General features: G+C 47.1%; 1 protein-coding gene across 2 annotated transcripts in view; it reads left to right on the forward strand.

Moving 5' to 3' along the window:
- Positions 1-3,962: 3,962 nt before the first annotated feature.
- The window catches only part of LENG8 (leukocyte receptor cluster member 8), a 129,111-nt gene continuing 109,670 nt past the window's right edge, over positions 3,963-23,403 (forward strand). For both annotated transcript variants that reach the window (XM_078655066.1, XM_078655068.1), the window contains exons 1-2: positions 3,963-4,277; positions 21,696-21,867. In XM_078655066.1, coding sequence (XP_078511192.1) covers positions 4,240-4,277; positions 21,696-21,867 — 210 coding nt within the window. In that variant the 5' untranslated portion in view covers positions 3,963-4,239. The remainder of the gene's footprint in view (positions 4,278-21,695; positions 21,868-23,403) is intronic.

Consider the following 23,403-nt stretch of genomic DNA (forward strand, 5'->3'; position numbering starts at 1 on the left):
ATTTTACGGACAGGATGGTATTATGTTAATTTGCAGATCAGGTTTCTTTATGGAAACGGAGATTAGATGCACAATATTTTGGAACACTGTTTATCCTTCAACGTTGACTAGACCAAGAACCATACATAGGAGTTCCCTCCTGCGAGGTTTTGGAGGATATAACCTTTCACCCACTCCAGACGTCTTTGGAGTATTTGGGAAAAGGGGTCTGAGTGAGAAAGCACGACTGAGTTACTCTAAATGTCTTACGTTAGTTTTATCGCCCTTTCCAAACGCGTTGGGCGCCATGTAGTGTAGCTCCTATTTTCCCAATAGGCTCTGCGCATTGGAATAGTACCTACAGCAGTAAAGGCCTAGGCCAGACGTTAACTAGGTCTACTACTGTCGATACTAGACTTAATTTTTGGGTTTGCCAGCTAAGCTCAGAGTTTGCTAGAAACTTTCTCGAATGTTCAAGGAAGGATTAACTCCCCTGATTAGACAAGAAGGGATTTAGTTTCTGACAACCATAGAACATGACAACTTTGCTCTCCCCTAATCAAGAGTCAATCTCGAGAGTCGTGTGAGCACAAGGCAATTATTTTACTCAGTCAGTACGTGCATTCTTAGTCTCATCAGAATGTAGAGAAAAGGAAGAGACGGGCGTGTTCAATAAAAAGGTGTTATTTATTGATCAGTCTCTTTTCTCATACATGAGAAATGGATCGATATTATTGCAATACTTATAGTTAAGTAAAGTGCATACATTAAAAGCAATAGTATAAAATAATACTGTAAAAACATCGATATGGTTTCTGAGCCATATGATGTTTTATAATGATTAAAATATATTTACATACACATATACATTTGACTAAACGTACTCAACTGGTGTTTCTAAATACGCCTACCCGTGTACCTGACCTAAGTCTAATGCGTGGGCGGGAATAGAAAGTTACAGTTTAAGTTAAGTTTGTTTTTGCCAAGTGAATAACTAAAGAATTCTCTATGAGGGGTTATGCAGTTCTGTACCTGGAATTTAGGATGAATGAGGAATGGTATCTCTTTCTCTGCTCTCGATATTCCAGGCTGCCTGCGAGGGCTGCCCAGAAGCGCCGGTGCTGGGTCTCTCGGCTTGAGATAGCAGCGCGTCTCTCAGCGCGTCAGGAAGGCGGGGCTGCTGCCAGCGGGGTCTGCTTCTGCTCTTGGCTTCGGCAAGTATGGCTGCTCCGTCTTGTCACCACGCGTGTGTTTGCATAGGGCAAGGTCGGCAATATTTATACCTTAAAGGTGCCGAGATTGACGTAAGGATGGACATAGGTACGTCAATAAAGATGTCATACGACTTGCTCGTTAGCACATTCTTTACTAAAGTTCTCTGTGAAATCAAAACAATGGCCGCACGGATTTTCCAGGTTGTCATAGGTTTGATTTGTTATGAGAACGTCGTATGCCTTATCAGGGGCTGGAGGAATGTCGCTTGTCTAATTAGATCTCAAGCGTTATGACCTAATCAGATAACACGTTCCTGTGCCGTAGTGTGACTGCGTCAGATAACGGTATCTGCATCATGGGGGATTTCTTGCCTCATGGGCTGACTGTTAGTTAACTAGCTAGTAAGTTTAACCAGAATAGGGTCAGGAATAGGGGGATCGATTCAGAACCTATAGAAATACACGACAATAGTGCCGCGTGACGTCATGTCCAGAGGAAGTAGGGTCAAGTGCTCGGCGGGGGATTCGACTCAAGACGCTCTCTCAGGCTGGCTGCAGAGGTCACTGGTTTGCGGGCGGCAGGGGCACCGGAATGATGGTGCTCGGCTGGCAGCACTACTGATCGGATCCCACCTTCTGCCGGGCCGCCTGTTGCTGTGGGGCTAAAATATCTGTGGCTGCCCCCTGCCAGTAAATAATTATTTCGGAGCCGGAGGGCCGATCGAGGGATAGTGCTGGAGCCTGTGTCCGACTGTGACGAGAGCGGCAGGTACAGGCAGAGTGAGGCTGCTTCTCATCGCAGCTGTAAGGTCTCTGCAGTAATAATGGGCCTTTTTTCTGTCATGTATACAGACTGAGCGCAGCCAGTCGGCTCAGTTTCATAATAAGACCTATACCATGTTTCAAGGATTTTGCAATCCTTACAAAATGTAAATAAATGCATGTTCGAATTAGGACAGACGTTTACCTTATAGTTTGTTTTATTTCCTGGTGCTGTGAGGGCTTCCAGAACCGGCAGTGCCATTTAAACGTACACAAAAGAAAAGAAATGTTGCATTCTGACATTGATAAAACATGTTTACTACTGTGTTATTTTATTTAATGCTTTGATGAATTGTAATTCTGCTGTTTCGAAGCACAGGAAATAGCAGAGGTTACTACTACGCAGTTGAATCACATTCAATTTACAAACCTCCGAAGGATAAATGGCCGATTCTACCTTGCTGGATTCAGATCTAACAGTCACATCATTTCTGCAGCGAGCAGGTCGACACTTCACTAACAAGTGTCAGTGTCCACGCTGCACACGCGATGCCGGCCGGTGTCACTAGATTTTAATTATGTTAAGCGTCACGCCGACAGTTACCCCGGGGTGTCCCAGCGCTTCACAATAGGAATAGATAGTACAGATACATGATGAGAAAATATGAGACAAATTACAAAAACCAAACGTTAAGTTACATGAGGCAAACGTGACACTCATGAGCAAACAAAATATAAGAGATAGCAAACGGTGCATTATAGGAGGAAAAAGTGGCATGTGTACAAGTTATAAAGGCGTACAAAGTAACAAGTAGAGCCTATACTACTGCAATAAATGGCAGACACTCATACAGAAGAACAAACGTTACGTAGGCAAAGGTGCACTGGTGCAAGTGTCTAAAGCAAACAATATGTAGGAGGTAGCAACCAGTGTGTTAGAAGAGAACAGTGACACTCCACAATTTAAGAGCTCGGAGCGGCTAACTTCTTATTGTAGCCACTTGCCTATGATGACTCAGACTCCGCGAAGCCCATGCCAGGGGTCCCCATCTTGTTGCTAAGTAGTGACACCTGTTTTGACTTTATTCGGGCTCCTCTGCTCACACATCCTGGGGCATGGACGGTCTCAGACACCACATGAGAGAGGCCTTGGGGTCAAGTTTCTAAGCAATAGCCCGGCCGCATGATCATTTAAAGGGAGGAGGAGAGGCCCTCCCTGCCCCCACCAGCACAACGCAGATGGCCAGCCAGGCAGGTTCGCTTTCGGTTCAGCCTGCCCGGCCTCTCTCACATCCTGTTTAAGCTGGTGGGTCAACTCCCACCACATGAGAGGTCCTGAAGTGATGATGCATGACCATGGTCCAACTGCAGCATCATTAAGAAGGAGGAGACAGAGGCCTTACCCATTCCTTACAGTGCAGTCATGTTACAGGAGGGAGCACTAGGGTTAGTGCCCTTCCATTTCTGGTGCTCTGCAGCAGTTTCAAGAACTTCTTGGAGTTTCTTGTTGCTCATATGGCTGTAATTTCTGATATTTCGAAGTTTCACTCGTCTTCATTGGATGATTTTAGCTCGCGAGAAAGTGTCACTCATATTTGTTGAAATGTCACTCATAATTTCACAGAAATTATGAAAATGTCACACATGGCAATCTGAAACCTTGGCAGCTATGGATTAGCCAGTTTGGGGGTCCAATTGTACTGTGACCCCAGTACACCAGCGTGATCAACTGTTGTAAGTGCAGCAACTCCTGACTAAATAGTGGCCAGCCCTCTCTTCTACTTTGCATGAACCATCTCCCGTACTGAGTAAGGTCGAGTAAACGATACAGTCAGAGGGAGAACTTGTATCTCAAACAGAGGCAATGCATCTTCCGTTCCGTGCCGTCTTGACTAAAGTTCTTTCTGCGACGCTACGTCCCAATTGACTCACGTTACGTAAACAGAAACGTTGAGTCCTTTCTCTATGTCTATGGCCAATGACAGCGCGTCGCGGTACGTCACATCTACGCGTTGCTTTCGAAGCCACAGAGAACCGTCCTCCATCTTATGCTGCGTGGTATACAGAAGTCTCTAGTCTTGACAGTTCCAAGAACAATAAAAGGTTCCAGAGTTTTGTGCGCGGCCGCTCGCCGTTGCTAGGAGAGACCAGAACAGCGCGTGCCCCCGCGCGGGCGAGGAGGAGAGCCGTCCTCGGGCCTCGAGGGGAAATAACAGCAAGGGGCCGCCGCCATCTTAGACAGCACAGCACAGGGCCGGGAGAAGCGGTAGATACCAGACCCGACATGGCGACCAACCTGGGGGATCCGCGGGGCGCAGAATGGTGAGAGGCTGGTCTTTTGTGATGGTGTGTTGTCTGCTTCTTGATCTGTTCACTCGCACCCGTGCTGCTTGCTGGGTATCTTCCACTCAGCCCGGAAGTGCACGGGAAGCAGCCTGGGAATCGGCCCATAGTGTATCATGTACATATAATTCATTGATATCATTCATCTAAATATTCATTTTCTGAAGTACGGTGAATTTACTCTGTTCGCTAGAAAAATTCCCATGTTACGGTAAATCTGCATCGCCAACCTCACTCAAAGTACATCCCGGTAAAACGCCCTGGCAATCTGCCCACCACCACCCCCTCACCATTTATACTATCCCGTCTCATGAGTTTAATAAAAAGCGCCCCGAGAATCGTCTTTGGATCTACCTGAAAGGGATTCTGTGGGTTGTTTTGATAACAAATGTTAACAATGAGAATGAAGCCGAGAAAGCTACATCGTATCCCCCCTCCCACCGGATTCCGTCCGAAATACGTGCTTGAACTCTTAAGTCCTCGTAGAGCGTAGAAATGCGAATGACATTCTTATTTTTTGTATCATACGTTATGCCGCCATGAGTGCTCTCCAACGTCATAAGAAAGACAGAAAAGATTGTTATGTAACCGAAAGCAATATCACGAACATAATTGATATGATGTTCAACAGTTTTATGCAATCAGCCTTAGTACCCCATTGCCTTTGGTCCATTACGTCCGTTAAGTCATTCCGTCTCACCCTTCCTTTCCCAGTCCATACAAAGCTATTGCCCTACCTCTAATTGTATAGAATGTCCTGGGTTTTGGCCACCACACAGAAAGGGAGTTGGTGCGAGAGGTTACCGACTTGTCGAGGCCTCCTACTTCTGGAATACTACAAGCTTACAGAGTCACAGATGATGAGCCTTTCGCAAGGTATTGATGGTTCGGCCAAACAGTTGCAGCGACAGTTGTGATTAGGACCAGGTTTTTCGTGTGTTTCCTCTCTCTGGTTTGCCTCGCCAGATTTTCCGCTGTAATTTCTTTGCTCTTAGCCCTTCAAAGCTTACGTTTGAGTTTGTAATGTAGCATATAAAACCGTACAGTACCCCTTTAGTTAGAGTATCTGCAACAATAGGATTTACATTCGTTAAACGTGGTTCTTGTTGCAAGCGTGATATAGGCACAACAGTGACAGTCTAGCTTTTCAGTACAGCACCAGCACGATCAGAAATCATTTATAGGCAAGGAAGAATCAAAAATTTGCTAGCATTCGCGCCAAGAATTTTCAATTCTATTAAGGACACGGAGGCGAGGATTATGCTTCTCAATCTTTACTGCATAAAACACAGCAGCCAATGAAAATGTATATTTTCACAAAACAGTAACAAAAAACTTCATTACCCATGAACACACATGAGCATAGGCACGCCCCCACAGTCCATAAGAACCCCCTGCGTGCTCCCATCATCCTCTTTCTTTGAGGCGAAACAAGTCCAACAAAACTTGAACAGTCACAATCCTCCAACGTGGAAGAACAGCTTCAGGTGTAACATCCTGACATCCGGAATCGATCAATCCGACTTCTTATCAGACCCTGAAATAAAGGAAATAATACCACCGTAATCGTTGCATAAAAGGGTGGGAAAGCTTAATACATACAGTACATTAAGCCGGGTGGGATAATCCTCGCCTCCGTGTCCTTAATAGAATTGAAAATTCTTGGCGCGAATGCTAGCAAATTTTTGATTCTGTTACAGGACCGGAGGCTTCAGATTATGCTAGTTTAACGCTGATTAAATACCACTGAAGTAATATCTCCCACCGGCTTATAATAAAACGTTTTAAACGTTGATTCAGAGGACCAATCTGCACAACGCATGATATCCTGGATACTTGATCCTAAACCATATGATTTTGACGCTATAGCGCCTCTTACTGAATGAGCACCAAAAATTTGTGTATCAACACCTGCTTCCTTCATAATGAATCGAAGCCATCTAGCAATAGTGGCTGCCACCACCGGTTTAAAGGGCTTCTGAATAGCAATCAATAGTTGGGAACAGCCCTGCGGTCGCAAGGCCTTTGTACACTCCTCGTAAGACTTCAAACATTGGACTACACATAGTTTTTCATTTTCAGGAAAAGCATTATAAGATATATGTCGAGACAATGTTTTAGTACGACCTGTAATATGAAAAGAAAACCCTTCCGGGGTAAACACTCTACCTGTTACGTCGAGCGCTCTCACATCCGAAGATCTTCTGCAAGACGATAAGCAAAGCAACATGGCCAGTTTTGCCGATAATTGCTTCCTGGACAGGAGAGAATTAACCGGCCATCTGTTAAACAATGAAATTACAACTGAGACATCCCACAAACCCGTATATTTGGGTTTGGGAGGGTTGGCTACCCTGATGCCCTTCAACAACTTACAAACAACCGAGTGCATGCCCGCTGGCCTACCGTCTACCCGGGCATGCCCCGCCGAGATGGCCGAACGAAAGTTGTTGACCGAGCGATACGCTAGGCCATCGGCCGCTTTTTCTGACAAAAAATTCAGAATTTGGGATAACTGCCCCCACGGGATCCAGATGTCGTCCCACGCACCAATCCACCCAGTTCTTCCAGGCAGCGGAATATCGCTTCCTGGTGGAAGGTGCCCAAGCCTGTTTGATGAAGTCAGCAGTCTGGCCTGAAATGCCTGGCAGCTGCCATTGTTCCCGGAAAGCCTCCATGCCATCAGGGTTAACCTGCCCTCCAACAGCAACGGGTGCTGCTCCTGACGAGGGCCCTGCAACAGCCACTTCAAATCCGGTAATAGCCGGGGGCGGTCGCAGCTCCACTGCAACAATTTGGGAAACCATGCTTGTGACGTCCACCCCGGAGTCACCATGACGATCTCCGCCTCTTGCCGTATCACCTGAGTCATCACCCTGGGGATCAACAGAAAGGGAGGAAAAGCATATTGAGTCCCCTGCGACCAATCCTGCAGAAATGCATCCGTCGCAGTCGCCATCGGATCCGGTCTCCAACTGAAGAACCGGGGAAGTTGGTACGTCAGCCTGGAGGCGAACAGGTCCGTCTGAAATGGACCCCAAATCGCCTGCAACCAGAGGAATACTTGGGGAAGCAGCTTCCAGTCGCTGTAATCCCGCAAATGTCTGGAGTGCCAGTCCGCCACCTGGTTGGACTGCCCCGGGATGTACTCCGCTATCACCGATATCTGGTTCTGAAGGCAATAGTGCCAAAAATCCTTGGCTATTTGGACAAGGAGACGACCTCGTGCCGCCCAACTTGTTGATATACCTCACTGCGGACACATTGTCCAGACGCAGGAGGATGCAACATGACGTCTGCTTCGGGGATAACGTGCGGACCGCGAACGATCCCGCCAGAAGTTCTAAACAATTTATGTGAAGCTCTAGATCCTGTGAGGACCACCTGCCGCCTGTGGAAACATCTCCACAGCGCGCGCCCCAGCCCCATCTGCTGGCGTCCAACTCGATCACTACGTCCGGCCGCGATCCGAAGATCGCCCTGCCGTTCCAGGCATCCACGTGGCCTAGCCACCACTGAAGCTCGTTCCGAACCTCGTCCGTAAGCGGAACCGAGTCCGTATACGAGAGACCCTTCTGAAGATGCCTGATCTTCAGGCGTTGGAGGGCTCTGTAGTGTAAAGGACCTGGAAATATCGCCTGGATCGATGACGCTAGAACCCCTACAATCCTGGCCTGCGTCCTGAGCGTGACCAATTGACTGTCCAGTAACTTCGTGATCTCTTTCTTCAACTCCCTCAACTTCGCCTGTGGAAGACACAGCTGCGCCGTGAGGGAGTTGATCGTGAACCCCAGAAAATCTATCACCTGAGAAGGGGTCACCACGGACTTCTTCAGATTTATCACAAACCCTAGGCGTTGTAACAGCGAAGTAGTCATGGTCAGCTGTTGTTGTAAAGCAGACCGATCCTGCGCCACGATCAGGATATCGTCTAGGTAAATGATCATCCGCACTCCTCTCTCTCTGAGAAAGGCTACTACTGGTTTCATTACTTTGGTGAAACACCAGGGAGCCGAGGAGAGACCGAAAGGAAGAGCCAAATACTTGTACCAACGGCCGTTCCAAAGAAACTGCAGGAATCTGCGATGCGGAGGAAACATCGGAATAGAAAGATGTGCATCTTTCAGATCCAGCCGTACCATCCAATCTCCTTCTTGTAACAAATCCGCTAACATGTGAATACCCTCCATTTTGAAATGGTTGTACATCAGATACTGGTTGAATTCTTTGAGGTTGAGCACTAGCCTGTTGCCACCTCCTTTCTTTTGAACTATAAAGACATTGCTGGAGAAGCCGCGAGGGCTTCTCTGACATGGAGCGATCGCGCCCTTCCTCAGCAAGTCTGCCACCTCTGCTTCTATGAAACTGTGATCTAGTTGGGAAAAATGGAGAGGTGGCGGGGGAAACGCTTGCGCCGGAGGAGAATAGAATTCTAGGTGGAACCCCTGAATGGTCTGCAAGACCCAAGCATCCTGAGTTAACACCTGCCATTGCAGAAGACAATGCTGCGTGCGACCCCCCAACGGAAGAAGAGACACATCTGGTACACTCACCGGAACTTTGGTGTGCCTTGAAACTTGCTCTGTTGTTTCCCGACTGGAAACGTCCTTTGTTGAAACCTCTCTGAGACGGATAGAAGGTACCACCGCGGGTGGAGTCCCACTCGCCGCGGCCAAAATCTCCTCTCTGGGAGCCTCTCTGGAAGCCTCGGCCTGACGAGCGACCCCCGCCTCGCCCGGCCCTGTTGAAAACACCCTGCGTGAGTGCGCGCTTGATACCGCTCTGGGCCTTATTCAATGCGGTGAAAGTACCTACGTATTTGGTGACATCTTTAACGAAACGGTCTCCAAAGAGACAACCACCAGCCAGGGGACCCGGCTCCGCTTCTGCAAGTTCTGTCAGATTGCTGTCCATTCGGAGCAGCAAGGACTTGCGCCTCTCCGAAGAGGCAGCGCAATTAGCGTTGCCTACAAAGCAAATCGCGCGCTGAGCCCATTCAGCCAATATGTCTGGATCCACAGGTGTCACTCCTTCCTTGGCCGCCAGGGACATCTCTAAAATCTTCGCCAGGGGACCAACAACATCAAGCATCTTGTCCTGACAGCCCCGCCAGGCCCTGTCCAGCCCTCTCTTGGGGTCTTTTGAAAATTTCTTCAAACGGTTAACATACTAGCATCAATCTCCGGAGTGTCAGCGACATTGTCCGGTATATCTGGACGCGGGCACTCCGACCGCAGCCGGGTGCGGACCTCCCTTGAGAAACCCTTCCTGAGGTGGTCGTGAAGGTAGTCAGAGACCTCCGCTGGCGGGACCCAGTCCGAAGACCGAGGATGAATTATATCGGAAGGATCAAAATGAAAGGTCTTGAGGGTCTTGTCCTCAGCCGTCTTGGGAGCCGGCTTGGCCTTCTTAGGAGGCGGAGGCTGTTCCTCCGAGGTATCAGTGTCTGTATTGGTATCAGTATTGGTGGTGGTGGTATCCGTGTCCACCACTATATGGCGCTTACCCTTTGCCTTACCGCCAGAACGTGGCTGATCTAAGGCGTCTCGAGCCGGCAAGGAAGCCATGGACTGGGCATGCGGCCATAGTTGACGTTCGTCCGAACCTGCTGTAGAGGTAGAGGGATTAGCCCGCTTTTGCTTCTTCGGTCTATCATAGCCGTGGCGCTTAGCAAAGCCTTCTAGCTGTTTTCTTATGGGGCGCAGGACCACTGCGAGTGCCTGTTGCACAGTCTGGGGGACCTTCGTCTCCATGGCTCGATTTACTGAAGCCTGGACCGAGGCATCCAAGGCTTCGACAATATTATCTTCCAGGACAGCCTCCTGCTGTCCTTCAGTCATTTCCTCCCCATCTGCCTCCTCCTCCTCAGGGTACTTAACCCAATTCTCCATGGTGCTATAGATAACAAAGAACACAAGGGATGAACCCTGGCAGATCTTGGGGGTGGTGGGGGGGGTCAGCCCACTGCACACAGATATATATTAAACCTACAACGTTACCCAAACCCCCTCAGCAAAGCTGTAGTCTACAGGGTCAGAGACCCAGGCCCTAACAATTTAGAGAGCGTGTGCACACTCTGGGCCACATAAATTTTACAACCAGAGAACTGGCGGTGTCACGAGAGGCAAGCCGGTGTGTAGAACGTGCAAAATGCGCGTTCCTGTGTGCCCTGGTAACGTGCCGAGGCGCGCCACCCAAAACGCTACCAAACCTACTAAAAACAAGCCCAAATGGTCAGCGTTTTTGGGCGCGCGCGTCGGCCGTGAGCCACCCGGCCTTAACGCAGGGCGTATGAGGGAGCTCCTGCGCGCCTTCAGGCTGCCGGTAACGGGGCTCTACTGGTGTGCGCGGCGGCCCCTCGCCGGTCAAAGACCGTCAACAATCGCGCAGACACGCGCGCGCTCCTCAGCGGAAGCAGCCCCAGAATATGGTCGGCCCAAACAGCGAGTACAGCGCGAGGTGAGAGCGCCACTCGCGAGTAACACGCAAACACAAACTTTACACACACCAGATATTTAGCACCTAAGTCCTCAAATAGGTATATCCGAAAAACTATTTCCCACAGCACCCCCAAACCAACAAGCAGAGTGAGGGGACAGGGAAAGGTGCACTTAACTCTGGCTTGTGAGCAGCAAAGAAAGAGGATGATGGGAGCACACAGGGGGTTCTTATGGACTGTGGGGGCGTGCCTATGCTCATGTGTGTTCATGGGTAATGAAGTTTTTTGTTACTGTTTTGTGAAAATATACATTTTCATTGGCTGCTGTGTTTTATGCAGTAAAGATTGAGAAGCATAATCTGAAGCCTCCGGTCCTGTAATAGAATCAGACATGTTTAAGTACTTGAGATATATAAAATGTTGCATGAATGTTAATGGCATGTTGCTCTTTTAGTGTTTCCTTTTAAGTCCTAATTCTGTGTCACCTCGTGTGATGTGCAGAGATTCTGCCACTCCTGAATTGGTGCCCCCCGCTTACTAATGGCTGATTGTGAGCTGTACAGATCCCACATCAAGTTCGTTTTAACACGTGATGCCATGTTACCGAGGCTGCTTTGCAGCACAGGTAAACCGAAGATGATTAATAGAGAGCACTCCTAAAAATGATCATTTGAAGATTCGGACCCTTCACGAAAGTGGATCATAGCACGTGAAGCGTTCTACAACTCTTTGAAGATGAAGGTTTTCGAGTCTTTAAAAAAAATAGCCTGCCTGGCTTAGTAATACAGCGTGTTTAACTCTCCCCCCCCCCCCCCCCCTCGGTAAACCAAATATGCAATGTTGGAACACAGTTTGTGGCATGGGTTGTAAAAGGAGCCTCCTGTCTTGCATAGGTAGGGTCACCCCCCCCCGAACATGATTTGAAAACTAGAGGCGGAACTTTGAATTTTATCCTCAGAGGGAGAGCTCGAGAGAGTGAGGGAGACGAGGAGAGAGTGAGGGAGGGAGACAGGGAAAGCTCGAGAGAGTAAGGGAGGGAGAGCGAGGGAGTGCGTAGGAGAGCGAGGGAGGGAGACGGAGGAAGACAGGGAGAGCAAGGGAGATACAGAGGGAGAGTGAGCGAGGGAGAGGCAGACAGAGGGAAAGTGAGCGAGGGAGTGCGTGGGAGAACGCGGGAGAGCAAGGGAGAGCGACGGAGGGAGACCGACGGAGGGAGACAGGAGACAGCGAGGGAGAGGCAGACAAAGAGAGCGAGAGAGGCAGACAGGGAGAGCGAGGGAGAGGCAGACAGGGCGAGGGAGAGGCAGACAGAGGGAGAGGCAGACAGGGAGGGAGAGGGAGGGAGACGGGGAGAGCGAGGGAGGGAGAGCGTGAGAGAGGGAGGCAGGCAGACGGAGGGAGAGCGAGGGAGTGCGTGGGAGAGCAAGTGAGGGTGACGGAGGCCGAGGGAGGGAGAGCGACAGGGGGAGACAGAGGGAGACAGAGAGAGCGAGGAAGGCAGACGGGGAGAGAGAGAGAGAGAGAGAGAGAGAGAGAGAGAGAGAGGTCGAGCGAGGGATACAGAGGAAGACAGGGAGGGAGAGTAAGGGAGAGCGAGGAAGGCAGACAGGCAGAGCAAGGGAGAGAGACCGAAGCAGACAGAGGGAGAGGCAGAGAGGGAGATCGCGGGAGAGGGAGGGAGGGAGGGAGGGAGAGTGAGGGGCGGAGGGAGGGAGGCAGAGCAAGGGAGGGAGACAGAAGAGGGAGGGAGAGGAGACAGGAGCGAGGGAGACCGAGGGCGCCAGAGGTGGAGAGAGGGAGAGATGTGTGTATGCCAGGTCTGGTGGCTCAGTGGACGAAGGCGTCCGCTGCAGGGACCAGTGATCAACCTCATGGTACCAGGTTTTTTTTTATGCTCTGACCCCGCCCCCATCGGTGCGGCCTTCAGTCACAAACCACACTAAATTTGGCCCTCGCGAGAAAGTTTGTGAGTACCCATGCTGTACAGCATGGCTAATACAATTGGCAAACAGAATCGGTCTAAAAGGCTGGACCTCTTGGCTTTTCCAATGCTTTTTTTCTACCAGAAGCCGGTAGAGTTCTTAGCTTGACCAATGTAGTTATGTTTGCTCACCTTGAGGCCTTTCAGATTGACTTTAAATTCTACCTAAATAGAAAGCTGAGGATTTATACCACATAAATTGAGTTCCCTCTGCCGGCTGAAAAATGGCAACACGTATGGTTAGAGTGAAAATTACATTTTTACTACCTAACAGAAGAAAGGGGCACCAAGACCACGTCTTTCTTTGTCCAATATCAATCGTTTTAAAATGTACACTTTTAATTTATATTTAAAAATAACATAACAAACAATGATGGCCTACGCTTGATAAAACCTTACCTCCTTCCCATGCTTAGTGCTAAGCACCAACCTTCTACCCATCCAATAGATGGAACTCAGTTTGGTTATGCTGGCATTGCCTCGATTTGTCTTCTTGCTTAAAACCTTGTAGCCCTCTGATATTATGACTCAAATTGTAAATGGTATTCAACCCTTCTGATCCAGGTGCATAGGCCATATTGATTGCTATGTTATCTGCTCCCTGATCTCTGGACAGATTCCTAAAGTTTTGAAAAAGGCATAAACCTCCACTTGAAAATAACAAACAAAACAAGCATTGGCATTGCCAATAGGTCACGCTTTTGGGCCCTTATAAGTAGTTATGCAGCATAATTTCCTTGTTGCAACAACATAAAATGTCGCATGCATAAACACTTAAATGGTCCCAAAAAGCGAGCCCTATTGGCTATTTGCAATGCAATAAGTCTTGCATTTAGGCAACTTTAAGCTGTTGGCATAGTAAATGACAATGCCTTTTCAATTTATTGTAAAAGTAAAAAAATTTGAAAGTTATTGTCATTTACAATGCCATTATGTTCAATTTAAGTAAATGGGAGACCTATAGCATTGCAAATGATTGTTATTTATGATGTGTAGCCTGGCGTTGCGCGGGTGAGTGGCGTTGCGCGGGTGAGTGGCGTTGCGTGGATGAGTGTGGTGTTGCGTGGATGATAGTGGGCTTGCGTGGGTGTGAGTGGCGTTGCATGTCTGTAAGTGTTGCTGTGTGGGTGAAAGTGGCACAGAGCCTTTGATGTGGCCTGGCGCAGGAGAAATGCTGCTGCTGCTGCTAATTAAATACAAGAGCGGCCGGGAAGCGGCCGGGAAACACAAGTACGGCAGGCCACATAATTAGGGGAGGAGAAGCCGCACAGCACACGCTGGGAGAAGCCCTTTGATGTGCTGTGCGGCCGCGATGCGCGCTCTGTGCTGGGGGAGGGCCATTAGCCTGAACTCGCGGCAAGATCAAACGAAGGGTGGGAGGGACATTGAGGAACAGATGGCCATGAAAGTGTGTGGGCCAAAAGTGCGTGCCTGTGGCCACGTGCACTCGAAGAAAACGCCACGAAAAAAAGCGGTGGTTTGACAATCAGTTCGAGCATTTGAATTCTCACCATTTCCCATTCCTTCGGAATGGTAAAGGCGAGACCTAAAAAATCATTGGGCTAACTGAAAGGGGTGATTTTGGCAAAGTTGCTGGAATTAATGTTGACCAAGCAGTTAGTCTTTTTTGAAGAGGCATATTTACATGAATCTGTCCCAAACAGAGGTAATGCCTGTCTTGTTATCTTTGCCAGGCAAGCTTGGGTTGTTATGTGTTGGAGGAGTTGCTTCTCTTGTCACTTTTAGACCTTTCAGCACTTTCGGTACTGTGGAACGCTGAGCATTCCTAAATCACGTGGGCAATTGGGGGTCCGTCGAAAGAGCACTAGATTGGGGTTCCTCCCCGTGATCCAATTATTTTTGGCTGCTTTTTTAGGTCGAGCCTAGCAGCACGCATGTACTGCTCTGAGGTTTGTAGTATTTGGTTAGGCCATGCCGATCGCTTTCCATTTGTTCCTACTTGTGCCTTTCTTAATTCCTTTGTGCTTATTGGCAAGGCGCTGCTCTTTGGCCCACCTTTGGGTGTAGGTTTTACTTTATGGCGACCACCCATGTTACACGTCCCCTTACATTCTGATCGTATTTCCCGTGTTTGCACCACTTTATTTTTCTCACTCAATTGGTTCCGTGCCGTGAACACGGCAGCTCTCGGTGTCTTCCCTGCCACGCACCTTTCACAAAAGTTCCTTGTGTATTTGTTTTTGCACCCCTGCCGCGCACGTTTTAAAGGTCCCTTGTTTTCTGTTTCTTTACATGCTAAGAGCGGCTGCCTGCAATTTCCTTTCATTTTCGTTATTTTGTTACATTTGCTGCACCTGTGCGGGTGACACAATTGCATAAAAAGTAAGAAATAGGGGGGAAAGTTATTTTCTATTTCTTTACTTTTTATGCATTCGCAGCACCTGTACACGATTGTAAGAAAAGTAATGAAAGCGAAAGGAAATGCCGGGCAGCCGCATTCAACATGTAAAGCAATAGGAAACAAATATTTGTAGTGCAATAGTTCTTGCACTTAGGCGGGTTTAAGCTATTGGCAATGTGAGTAATAATGCCTTTTTGTTTTAAAAACCAAAACCATAAATAAAAGGCATTTTGATTTACAATGCCAGTAGCTCAAAGCGCAAGACCTATTGCAATGCAAATGCTTGTTTCTTATTGAAATGATTTTCACTTTTTTCGGTATCGTCCTATATCGAAACACACGGCAGTGGTCACGTTTGTCATACATTACCTTAATTATCAAATGGACTACTCTGAATGAATTGCTGGTAAGCTCGCAGTATTATACTTTGGCCAGGTGATAAATACACTGTGGGATCTGGTGCACTAATTTTGTCTAGACCGTATTATTCCAATTGCTATCGGGGCGTTTTAGAACTGATTCGGAGATGCCTCCACTGTCATTATTATAGCTCCACAATACACGGAGAACATAGAGCTCCAGGTTTATTCCAATTTCACAGGTCCATACATTGTTTGTAAAGCACAATTGGTGGTCAGACTTTGTTTTTTAGCCAACATATTCCAGTCTGGGGATCTGCGGCAAACACAAGTCTGCACTTTCCAGAAGGTTTGATCGGCAGATTGTAGCATGTTATTCAGGCCATTTTTAGGCCGAGCCTAGGGCAGCTCGCATGCGCTGCAAGACTTTATGTAAGGGCTTCAGAAAGCTGACCACACGCTCTTGCGTGTGCTTTTGTTATTGTTACAGGCTATTGTTTTGTGTGCGTCTTTTTAACAAAGACAGCACGCAATTGGTCAAAGGCGGGTGCATATCCCACCTTTATCAACAAATGTAACAGACCATGGCCTATTGGTGTCGGTTACTCGCAGTAGTGGCATCTGTTTCTTATCAGCACCATGTGTTTATAATAATCGCGCATTCACTTTCCTGCCGCGCTCGCTTACCTCCGATCATCACTTGTTCTTCCTTCCATTCCTTCTCCTCTTCATTATCTTTCTCACTTTCCTTAGGTCCCTTTTCAAATTCCTACATTGTTCCCTTTCCCCTTCTTTTCGCTTCTCCTCCTTGCCATTACCTCATACTCTTCTTTCCACTTATCACTTTCATTGGTCCTGTCTCTTCCTAGATTTCTCTCGCATTCTTTCTTGCTGGTCGCTGCCCTGGGCACCGTTCGGTCGTTCCTCACGGCCCTACTCCAGAGCACCCCACGGCTCCAGTTGGCGGCAGCCCCGGAGCCGCAGCGACGCCGGCAAAGGGCCATAAATAACCTGTGGTGAGACTGACCCGCCGGAGACAGGCGGAGAGGAGGAGGGAGGTGAGAGGGCGGAGGAGGTGGGAAGGCTTAGAGAAGCGAGAGTCAGACACAGAAGAGAGGAGTGAAAAACAGTGCCTTTAATGGATAGGCACTGGTGCGTACCAAGTACCTGAATGTCTTCCCATTTAAAAGGGAGAGCACAGCTAAGCTGTGGTTTAAAACTTTTAATGGGAGAGCAGCAGCGCTTCTCAGGCGCAAACAAGTACTGTAAGACGATGAATACCTGCACTTCTGTATTTAAACTTCAAGCACATGGGGAAATGGGCAAAAAGGGGGAAGGAAAAATAGTAAACTAGAAAGAACAAGTATTGGCATATCCAATAGGTCTTGCCTTTCGGACCTTATAAGTGTTTTGTTATGCAGTACACTATCCTTGGTGCAACATCAACTGTTGCACGGCTAAACACTTAAAAGGTCCCAAAGGCGAGACCTATTGGCTATACCAATGCTTTTTTTTTTTTTTTGTAATGCACATGTTCCCTTTTTAGATCGAGCCTGGGCAGCGCACATGCTGCTCTGCAAGGCATGCCTTATTGAGATACAGCATAGAAGCTCTTCCCGTTTCCCGCCCCTCTTTTCAATTGGCTCCTGTTACTGTCCTTGAAAAATTGTTGCTTTTCATTTGTGAATATGCTTGGTAGTCCCTCCTTGGTACCGCCTTGTCTGCGTTGGTAACTTCCCATAATGACTGGACTTTTTACTTGTTACCCAGTCTGCTTTGTCGCAGTGAGCACTATTTTTAAAAATATTTTTATGATAGTCTACTATTCCACCCACAACATCACAGCAGGCCGCCTGCTTTTATATGATTTGTTTTCAAATTATAGCACGTTCCGCTCTCACTTTAGCAGCCACGCCACAGAACCTTTTAACTGAATTTTTCCCTTTGGGGGGAAAGTGCCCCATACGTACTTTCACTTCAATGTTAGCCACGCCCCTTTCTTTAGCTGCTGCTCGCTGTAATATGCATACGGCGAGCAGCGTCTAAAGAAAGGAGTGCAGCGCCATTAGAATGGTCTCGCATTTGCGAGAGTTTGAGCTATTGGCATTCAAAATCACTGCCTTTTATGTATGTGTTGCTTTAAAAACACAAAAGGCATTGTCATTTACAATGCCAATAACTTAAACGCTCGCAAATGCGAGACCTATTGCATTGAAAATGCATGTTCCTTCAGGCTCTAATGCTCAGATCAGTCACTTAGTGTTTAAACTTTAAAAATAACCTGAAGCATTTGTCCGTGGACGGCGTTTGTTCTGTCTCTTAAATGGGACACCATTTAACCAAATAGACACTTCCTCTGATAGCCCCCACATCTCTGCAGCCTGGAACTGTAAACTAGGATTGATAGGAGTGTGGTGCAATGAGTATCTGCTTTTGAGTCGCGTACTTGTACCTGTAGCCTCAGCAGAGGCTGTTGTTAGTTTTCATATTGTGAACCTCCTCAGTGCTCACCCTTTGACAAAGTAGCCAGGCTAGTCATGCATTATTCATCCAGTTCCCAAACACCATAATATGTTGAACAAGTTAGGGGATGTATGTGTTGTGATTCTTGAAGGGCAGCTGACTGAGCTCCTCGCCCCTCTTTTGAGCCCCAGTGTCCTCTTTATAACCGGTTCGCTGTGGCGGACATTCCGTCACGGTGCGGGCGTATCTGACGCGTGCACATGGGAGTGGCTATAGGAGTTCCTAAACCCTTCAACTAAACTCCACCCATCTCTAAACCCGTAAAAACCCTCACAAAACTACACCCATGTCCACCATTGGCAGCCCAGAATGCAGCAGGGGTGGGGCAGGCACACGCTCACTCTTTCACACATGTACACTCACCCCCCAGCGATTTACAGCATTCATGCATGCACAAATACACAAACATTCATACGTGCACACAAACGCACCCAACATTTTATAAAAATTTAAAAAAAAACATACTGTGCCCTGGTGATGGTCTAGGGCGACAAGAGAGAAGTCTCTGTGGTTCTTGGGGGATTGGGACTGCCACCTCCTTTTATTGGATGACGTTATGGGTCAGCCAATGAGAGGAAGCAGTCCCTTACTCTTCACAAATTGAGATTGGGTCGGTGCGATTGCTGACCACACCCCACTCTGTGGCAAGCGTTACTGATGGACACTCTGCCGTAAGTAATTCAGGGCTTAAAACGGAGGTGCCCAAATCGAGTCTATCAGTGAGGCGTCCCTTTATCACAAGGGGGAGGCTAACAGAACACTTTACCAGACTGCAGCGGGCTCACACTCAATCTTCAGCCATCAAATGTCAGCTCAGGCACCTGAGCATGTACAGCACTTGGCTGCCTGACCAAACCATGAAGCTTGTCGGTCAGGCTGACCTTTGCTCAACCTGACAAACTTTTCCTGCTCGGAAAAAGGTTGCGGGGGAGGCCCCTCCGCAGTTCACGGTGGTCTGCTGCCCCCACCCTAAACACCCTATCCTTACCGATTCCTGAACCCTTGAAATTCCTCACCACCTCTAAATACCACCCTTTACTGAACCGTAAAACAAACAAAAACGTCTCTGAACCCCACCCATACCTGAACCCTAAAAAGCCTTTCTGCATCTGAACTCCAGGCGTACCTGAACCCTCAAAACCCTTCACCACCCTAAACTACATCTATTCTTGAATCCTAAAACGTTCTTGCCCATACACTTCACCCAGCAGCCTCCAGCACTCCTAAACTCTATCCTTCACTGAACCTTTAAAACCCTAACTAGCCATAAACCCCCAACCCTCTTGGAACCCTAACAATCCTTCAAAACCCTCCACTCAGTCCCTGAATCCTAAAAACTCCTTGCCGCCACTCTAAAGTGCACCCATTCCCCAACCCTTAAAAAAGAAAAAAGAAATGCTCCCCGCCACTTCTAAACTCTGCCTGTTCCTGAAAGCCCCCCATAGCCCTTAAACTCCACTGATCTCTGAGCCCTGAAAACTTATTTCCATGTCTGGATTCTTATCACTTCTAAACGTCACCGATCCCTCACTAGCCCCAAACTCCGCGTAATTTTTGGATTATCCTTTGAAATTATATCTTTTTAATGTTTCAATTTATTTTTTATATTTTTATATTACTTTAAAAATGGTTATCCATGGTTTGGTTTCCTCCAATGCGGTGTCTGTTTTAGCTTTTCCATTAACCGCATGCGCGCTGCGGCTTTTTTTGCGCTGCGCGGCTTTTTTCAAAAAGCCGCGTTACATGGCGAGCTCAGCTCGTCATCAGCGTGCGAGCGGCGCAACTGATGACGGGCTCAGCTCGTCATCTGCGCCGAAGTGGTTAATTCACATACACCACTTTTGGGCATGTCGTCATCCTCCATTTCCTTGTAAGACCGCGGCAAAGCAGTTCTAGATATTGGACTAGTTCACCCAACTCCGAACACAGCCAACGTCTTTCATAGTCTAGCAAAGTCAGACCATGGCCCTGTGGGTTATAATTTATGCCAGTTAGACTTTCACCCAGACTATCGGCTAGTGCTTTCATAGTGCAGCTTTTCTATGGATGCCTTACACAGTACAAGAGACATAGACTTGACAGCCTGCACAACAGATTACGATCGGGTGTGTCCCAGGGAGAAAGTCATTCTGTAATTGACCAAATGAAGTTTATTGGCAGAGCAGTCATTGCATCTTTATCAACATATATTTAGTCAACCTTTTATAGCCCCTGCAACATAGTATGAATACATCACTTCTCGATTGTTCATAGAGGATTTGGAAACTGACTGCATGACTTTCATGCATGGAAATCTGAAACCAAGAATCTTATACAGTCCGTTTTTTAAATTCACTCCGGTATCCTGTAGAAATGGACTGTCATTTATTTTGATTATCCTGCAGTCTTGTTTTCTACCCTGCTGGAATTTTCTATGGATTTCCTGGTTGTTCACGATTCAACCACCACTGAACAAGAACATCCATCGGCTATGCTGGCATGAGTGTTTCAAGGAATAGTGGGAGACACTGGTGTTTTGCATCTCCTCCCCACAGATGCAGAACTGTGAATGTCTAGCCCCTCAGCTTTACACATGAGCTAGTTTACATGACTTGTTCATTAGAACAGAGCATTCATCTTGTACCAGCAGATCTAGTGCAGCTTGCCCAATTTCTCTCTCTTCGGTCCTTGGAGAAAGTCCAACGAAATGGGCATATCACATGGTTCTTGCAATCAATCGTCCTTTAGTAATGGGGCTCCTAAAATCAGTCTAGCAGGCTTGTCCTTTGATCCTCAGATATTTGTGTGTTTTGGGGGCATGCTCAGAATGTTTGTAGGGTAGCCTGATCACGAGTCCTTCTCTCTTACTGCTTCCTCTAAAGTTAGGAATGTGTCTGTATTCGATTATCTTAAAGTGTAAGCTTTGAGAAACGTAGACATTTCAGGCTCAAGGTTATTCTGAAGAACCACCAGCATAAGTATGATTTGGTTTCGTATTATCCTTGACTGTGTGTGTGTGTACACGCTGAGGAAGCAGCATGATTGTTCAATTTCACTATTTGATTGCCCGTGTGAAGTTCCTTTGTGGTATTGTTACAAGGTTTGCGGAGACAGAAATGGCCCCGTTTTAGTGTCTTTTCAGCAGTTGCTAGGTATGTAAGCTATTATGCGAGTAGTAGAGAACATGTGAATTCAAATCTCATCCGTGCACCTCATGTAATTTATGATTTAAACCAGCATATTTGGAAGCCCTAGTTTTACAGTAGAATCAATATTTTTCAAATCAACGTGTGACAGCCTAGATTCTAGTTGAAGCAGTGTAAACCCTTCACTCTGTGGTTACCTCATGAAAGATTTGCTTAGTTAAGGGATGTGTAAATATTTCCAAAGGTCTGTTTTATTGGAGAAGTTTGACATTTGATTCGTATGTTCCTTGGGATACAGGAGAAATGTTTTTTGTTTTTTTTTGTCATCTGCATCTTCTTTCTAAGCCTGGATATCTGTAGGATCTGACTTCCTATTATGTACTGACTAGGAAACTCTAATCTCTGAAGGCAATATTAATTGCCAACCCTTTACGCACTACATTTATGGAGACCTGAAACACTTCTTTCAGGAATCCAAATTGTGGATTTTCCCTGTAACTGAGCTAAAGGCCGCTTGATGAGGGACGATCTGAAACGTGAGCAAGTTAATGGTAGTGGGGAAAGTTTGTGTGATGGAGCTGGTAATCTACTATTTTTTCCACATAAAGGCTTCAGCATTATAATTTGGGAAATGGTGCCTCCATGGAGAATGGGATGGATGCTCAGATGCAGGAGAATCCGGAATGGGAAAAAGCCCGCCAGGCTCTGGCAAACATCAGCAAAGCAAACTCTACTGCCGGTGTTAGTAACGAATCCTGTGAAGGCCAGGAGAACGTACAGGTAAAGTGGAATGTTTTTATCTTCAATGGGTTGCTTTGCAGCAATGAGGCACACGATGGATCATTATACAGTCTCCGCATTGAAAAGCAGTAATTTTCTAAACTTGTCACTGAAACTTGCTGCAGATATGTTAATCAAATACATCATCAAGGATGATTAACAGCTTTGTAGTGCACAATGCAAAAAGGTCTCTGCGACCACTTCAAAGAAACATTTTTTTATTTGTTGTATGACTTCTTGGTGTTGAGGGCTGTTGAGTTGTCTGTGGTAGCCTGATGGGTTATTTGTTAGACTATGCTGTTCTTTAGTGGGCTGAGATCCTTGAACCATAATATATTTATTGGTGCATGAAGTTCATAATACGTTTTAGCGGTTGTGAAACTGATAAGAAAGGTAGTCTCACCCCAACTCTATTTGTATTTTGAAAATAACACGGTGTACAGGCAGGTTTTGTTACTGAACCAGTCATCACCTCAACCACAGACAATATTCATATGTAGCTGATGACTGCTATTCAGAAGTAGTGATCCTAATGGATTTAATTGTCACCTTTTGCACTACTCCATGAAAGTATTCAACAGTGATGGCTTTGCATTATTAAAAATGTAACACTTTGAACGGCTGATATATTTGGGTGCATAGCTTGCTTTAGCAGCAGGTAGTGCTCTTTCCCACAAGCATACGTAAACTGTCAGCCGCAGGCCAGGGGCTTGTACTAGTCTGCAGCATAATTTTATTCCAAATTTGCCACATAATCCATAGCATGCTGCAGATTCTAGATCAAATGGATCAAAAGTTACTAAAAACGTGGAAAAGTGTTGCAGCTCTGTGAAAGACCCATTAACGTAGGTTGACCGGTCCACTTTCTGTTGCTTATTGCTGTATTTGGGTATTAAACTGGGACTAATGCGGTGAAAACTTTGCCCAGCCAGTTTTAACCCGTTTAAAATAACAAAGTAAGTAATACTTTCACAAAATGTGTTGCCTTATGCTGCTTTATTCTTCTGTTGCTGCATAATTTAGCCAAGTCTGCCACATAATTTGGTCTTCTCCTGCCACAAAATTCCAGTGGCCCTGGCCTAAAGGTTTTCACTGCATGGGGCTGAGCCAACTTGTCCTACATGCACACTTGTTGTCCTGGACTCCATGCAATAATGGGCTTGAGGTTCTAAGAATTCCACTTTTTTTTTGTGTGTTCACTGTGGCTGGTAGTTGCTCAAATGTCATAGCCCCAGTCTATGGCTGTGGTAGGAGATGTTACAGTTGTGTGAAGGGATGTGGGCAATTGGCTGCAGGATTAGTTCAGGTGTGACGGTGAGGGTAACTGCTTAACCCTTTCGGCGCACATGACGAGCTCAGATCGTCATGAGGCACAGTGGAGCTGTGCTCATGACGAGCTGAACTCTTCATAACTGCCGCGGAATGCCCACGCGGGGATAATTCCCCTCCTGTGCGGGCGTTCCATTGAGTGGGCGGAGCCGTGACAAACTCAGCTGGTCATGAGCACAGCTCTACTGTGCATCACGAGCGCCGCAC

This window comes from Lissotriton helveticus, chromosome 7 (assembly GCF_964261635.1).
Source record: "Lissotriton helveticus chromosome 7, aLisHel1.1, whole genome shotgun sequence".
Lineage (NCBI taxonomy): Eukaryota > Metazoa > Chordata > Amphibia > Caudata > Salamandridae > Lissotriton > Lissotriton helveticus.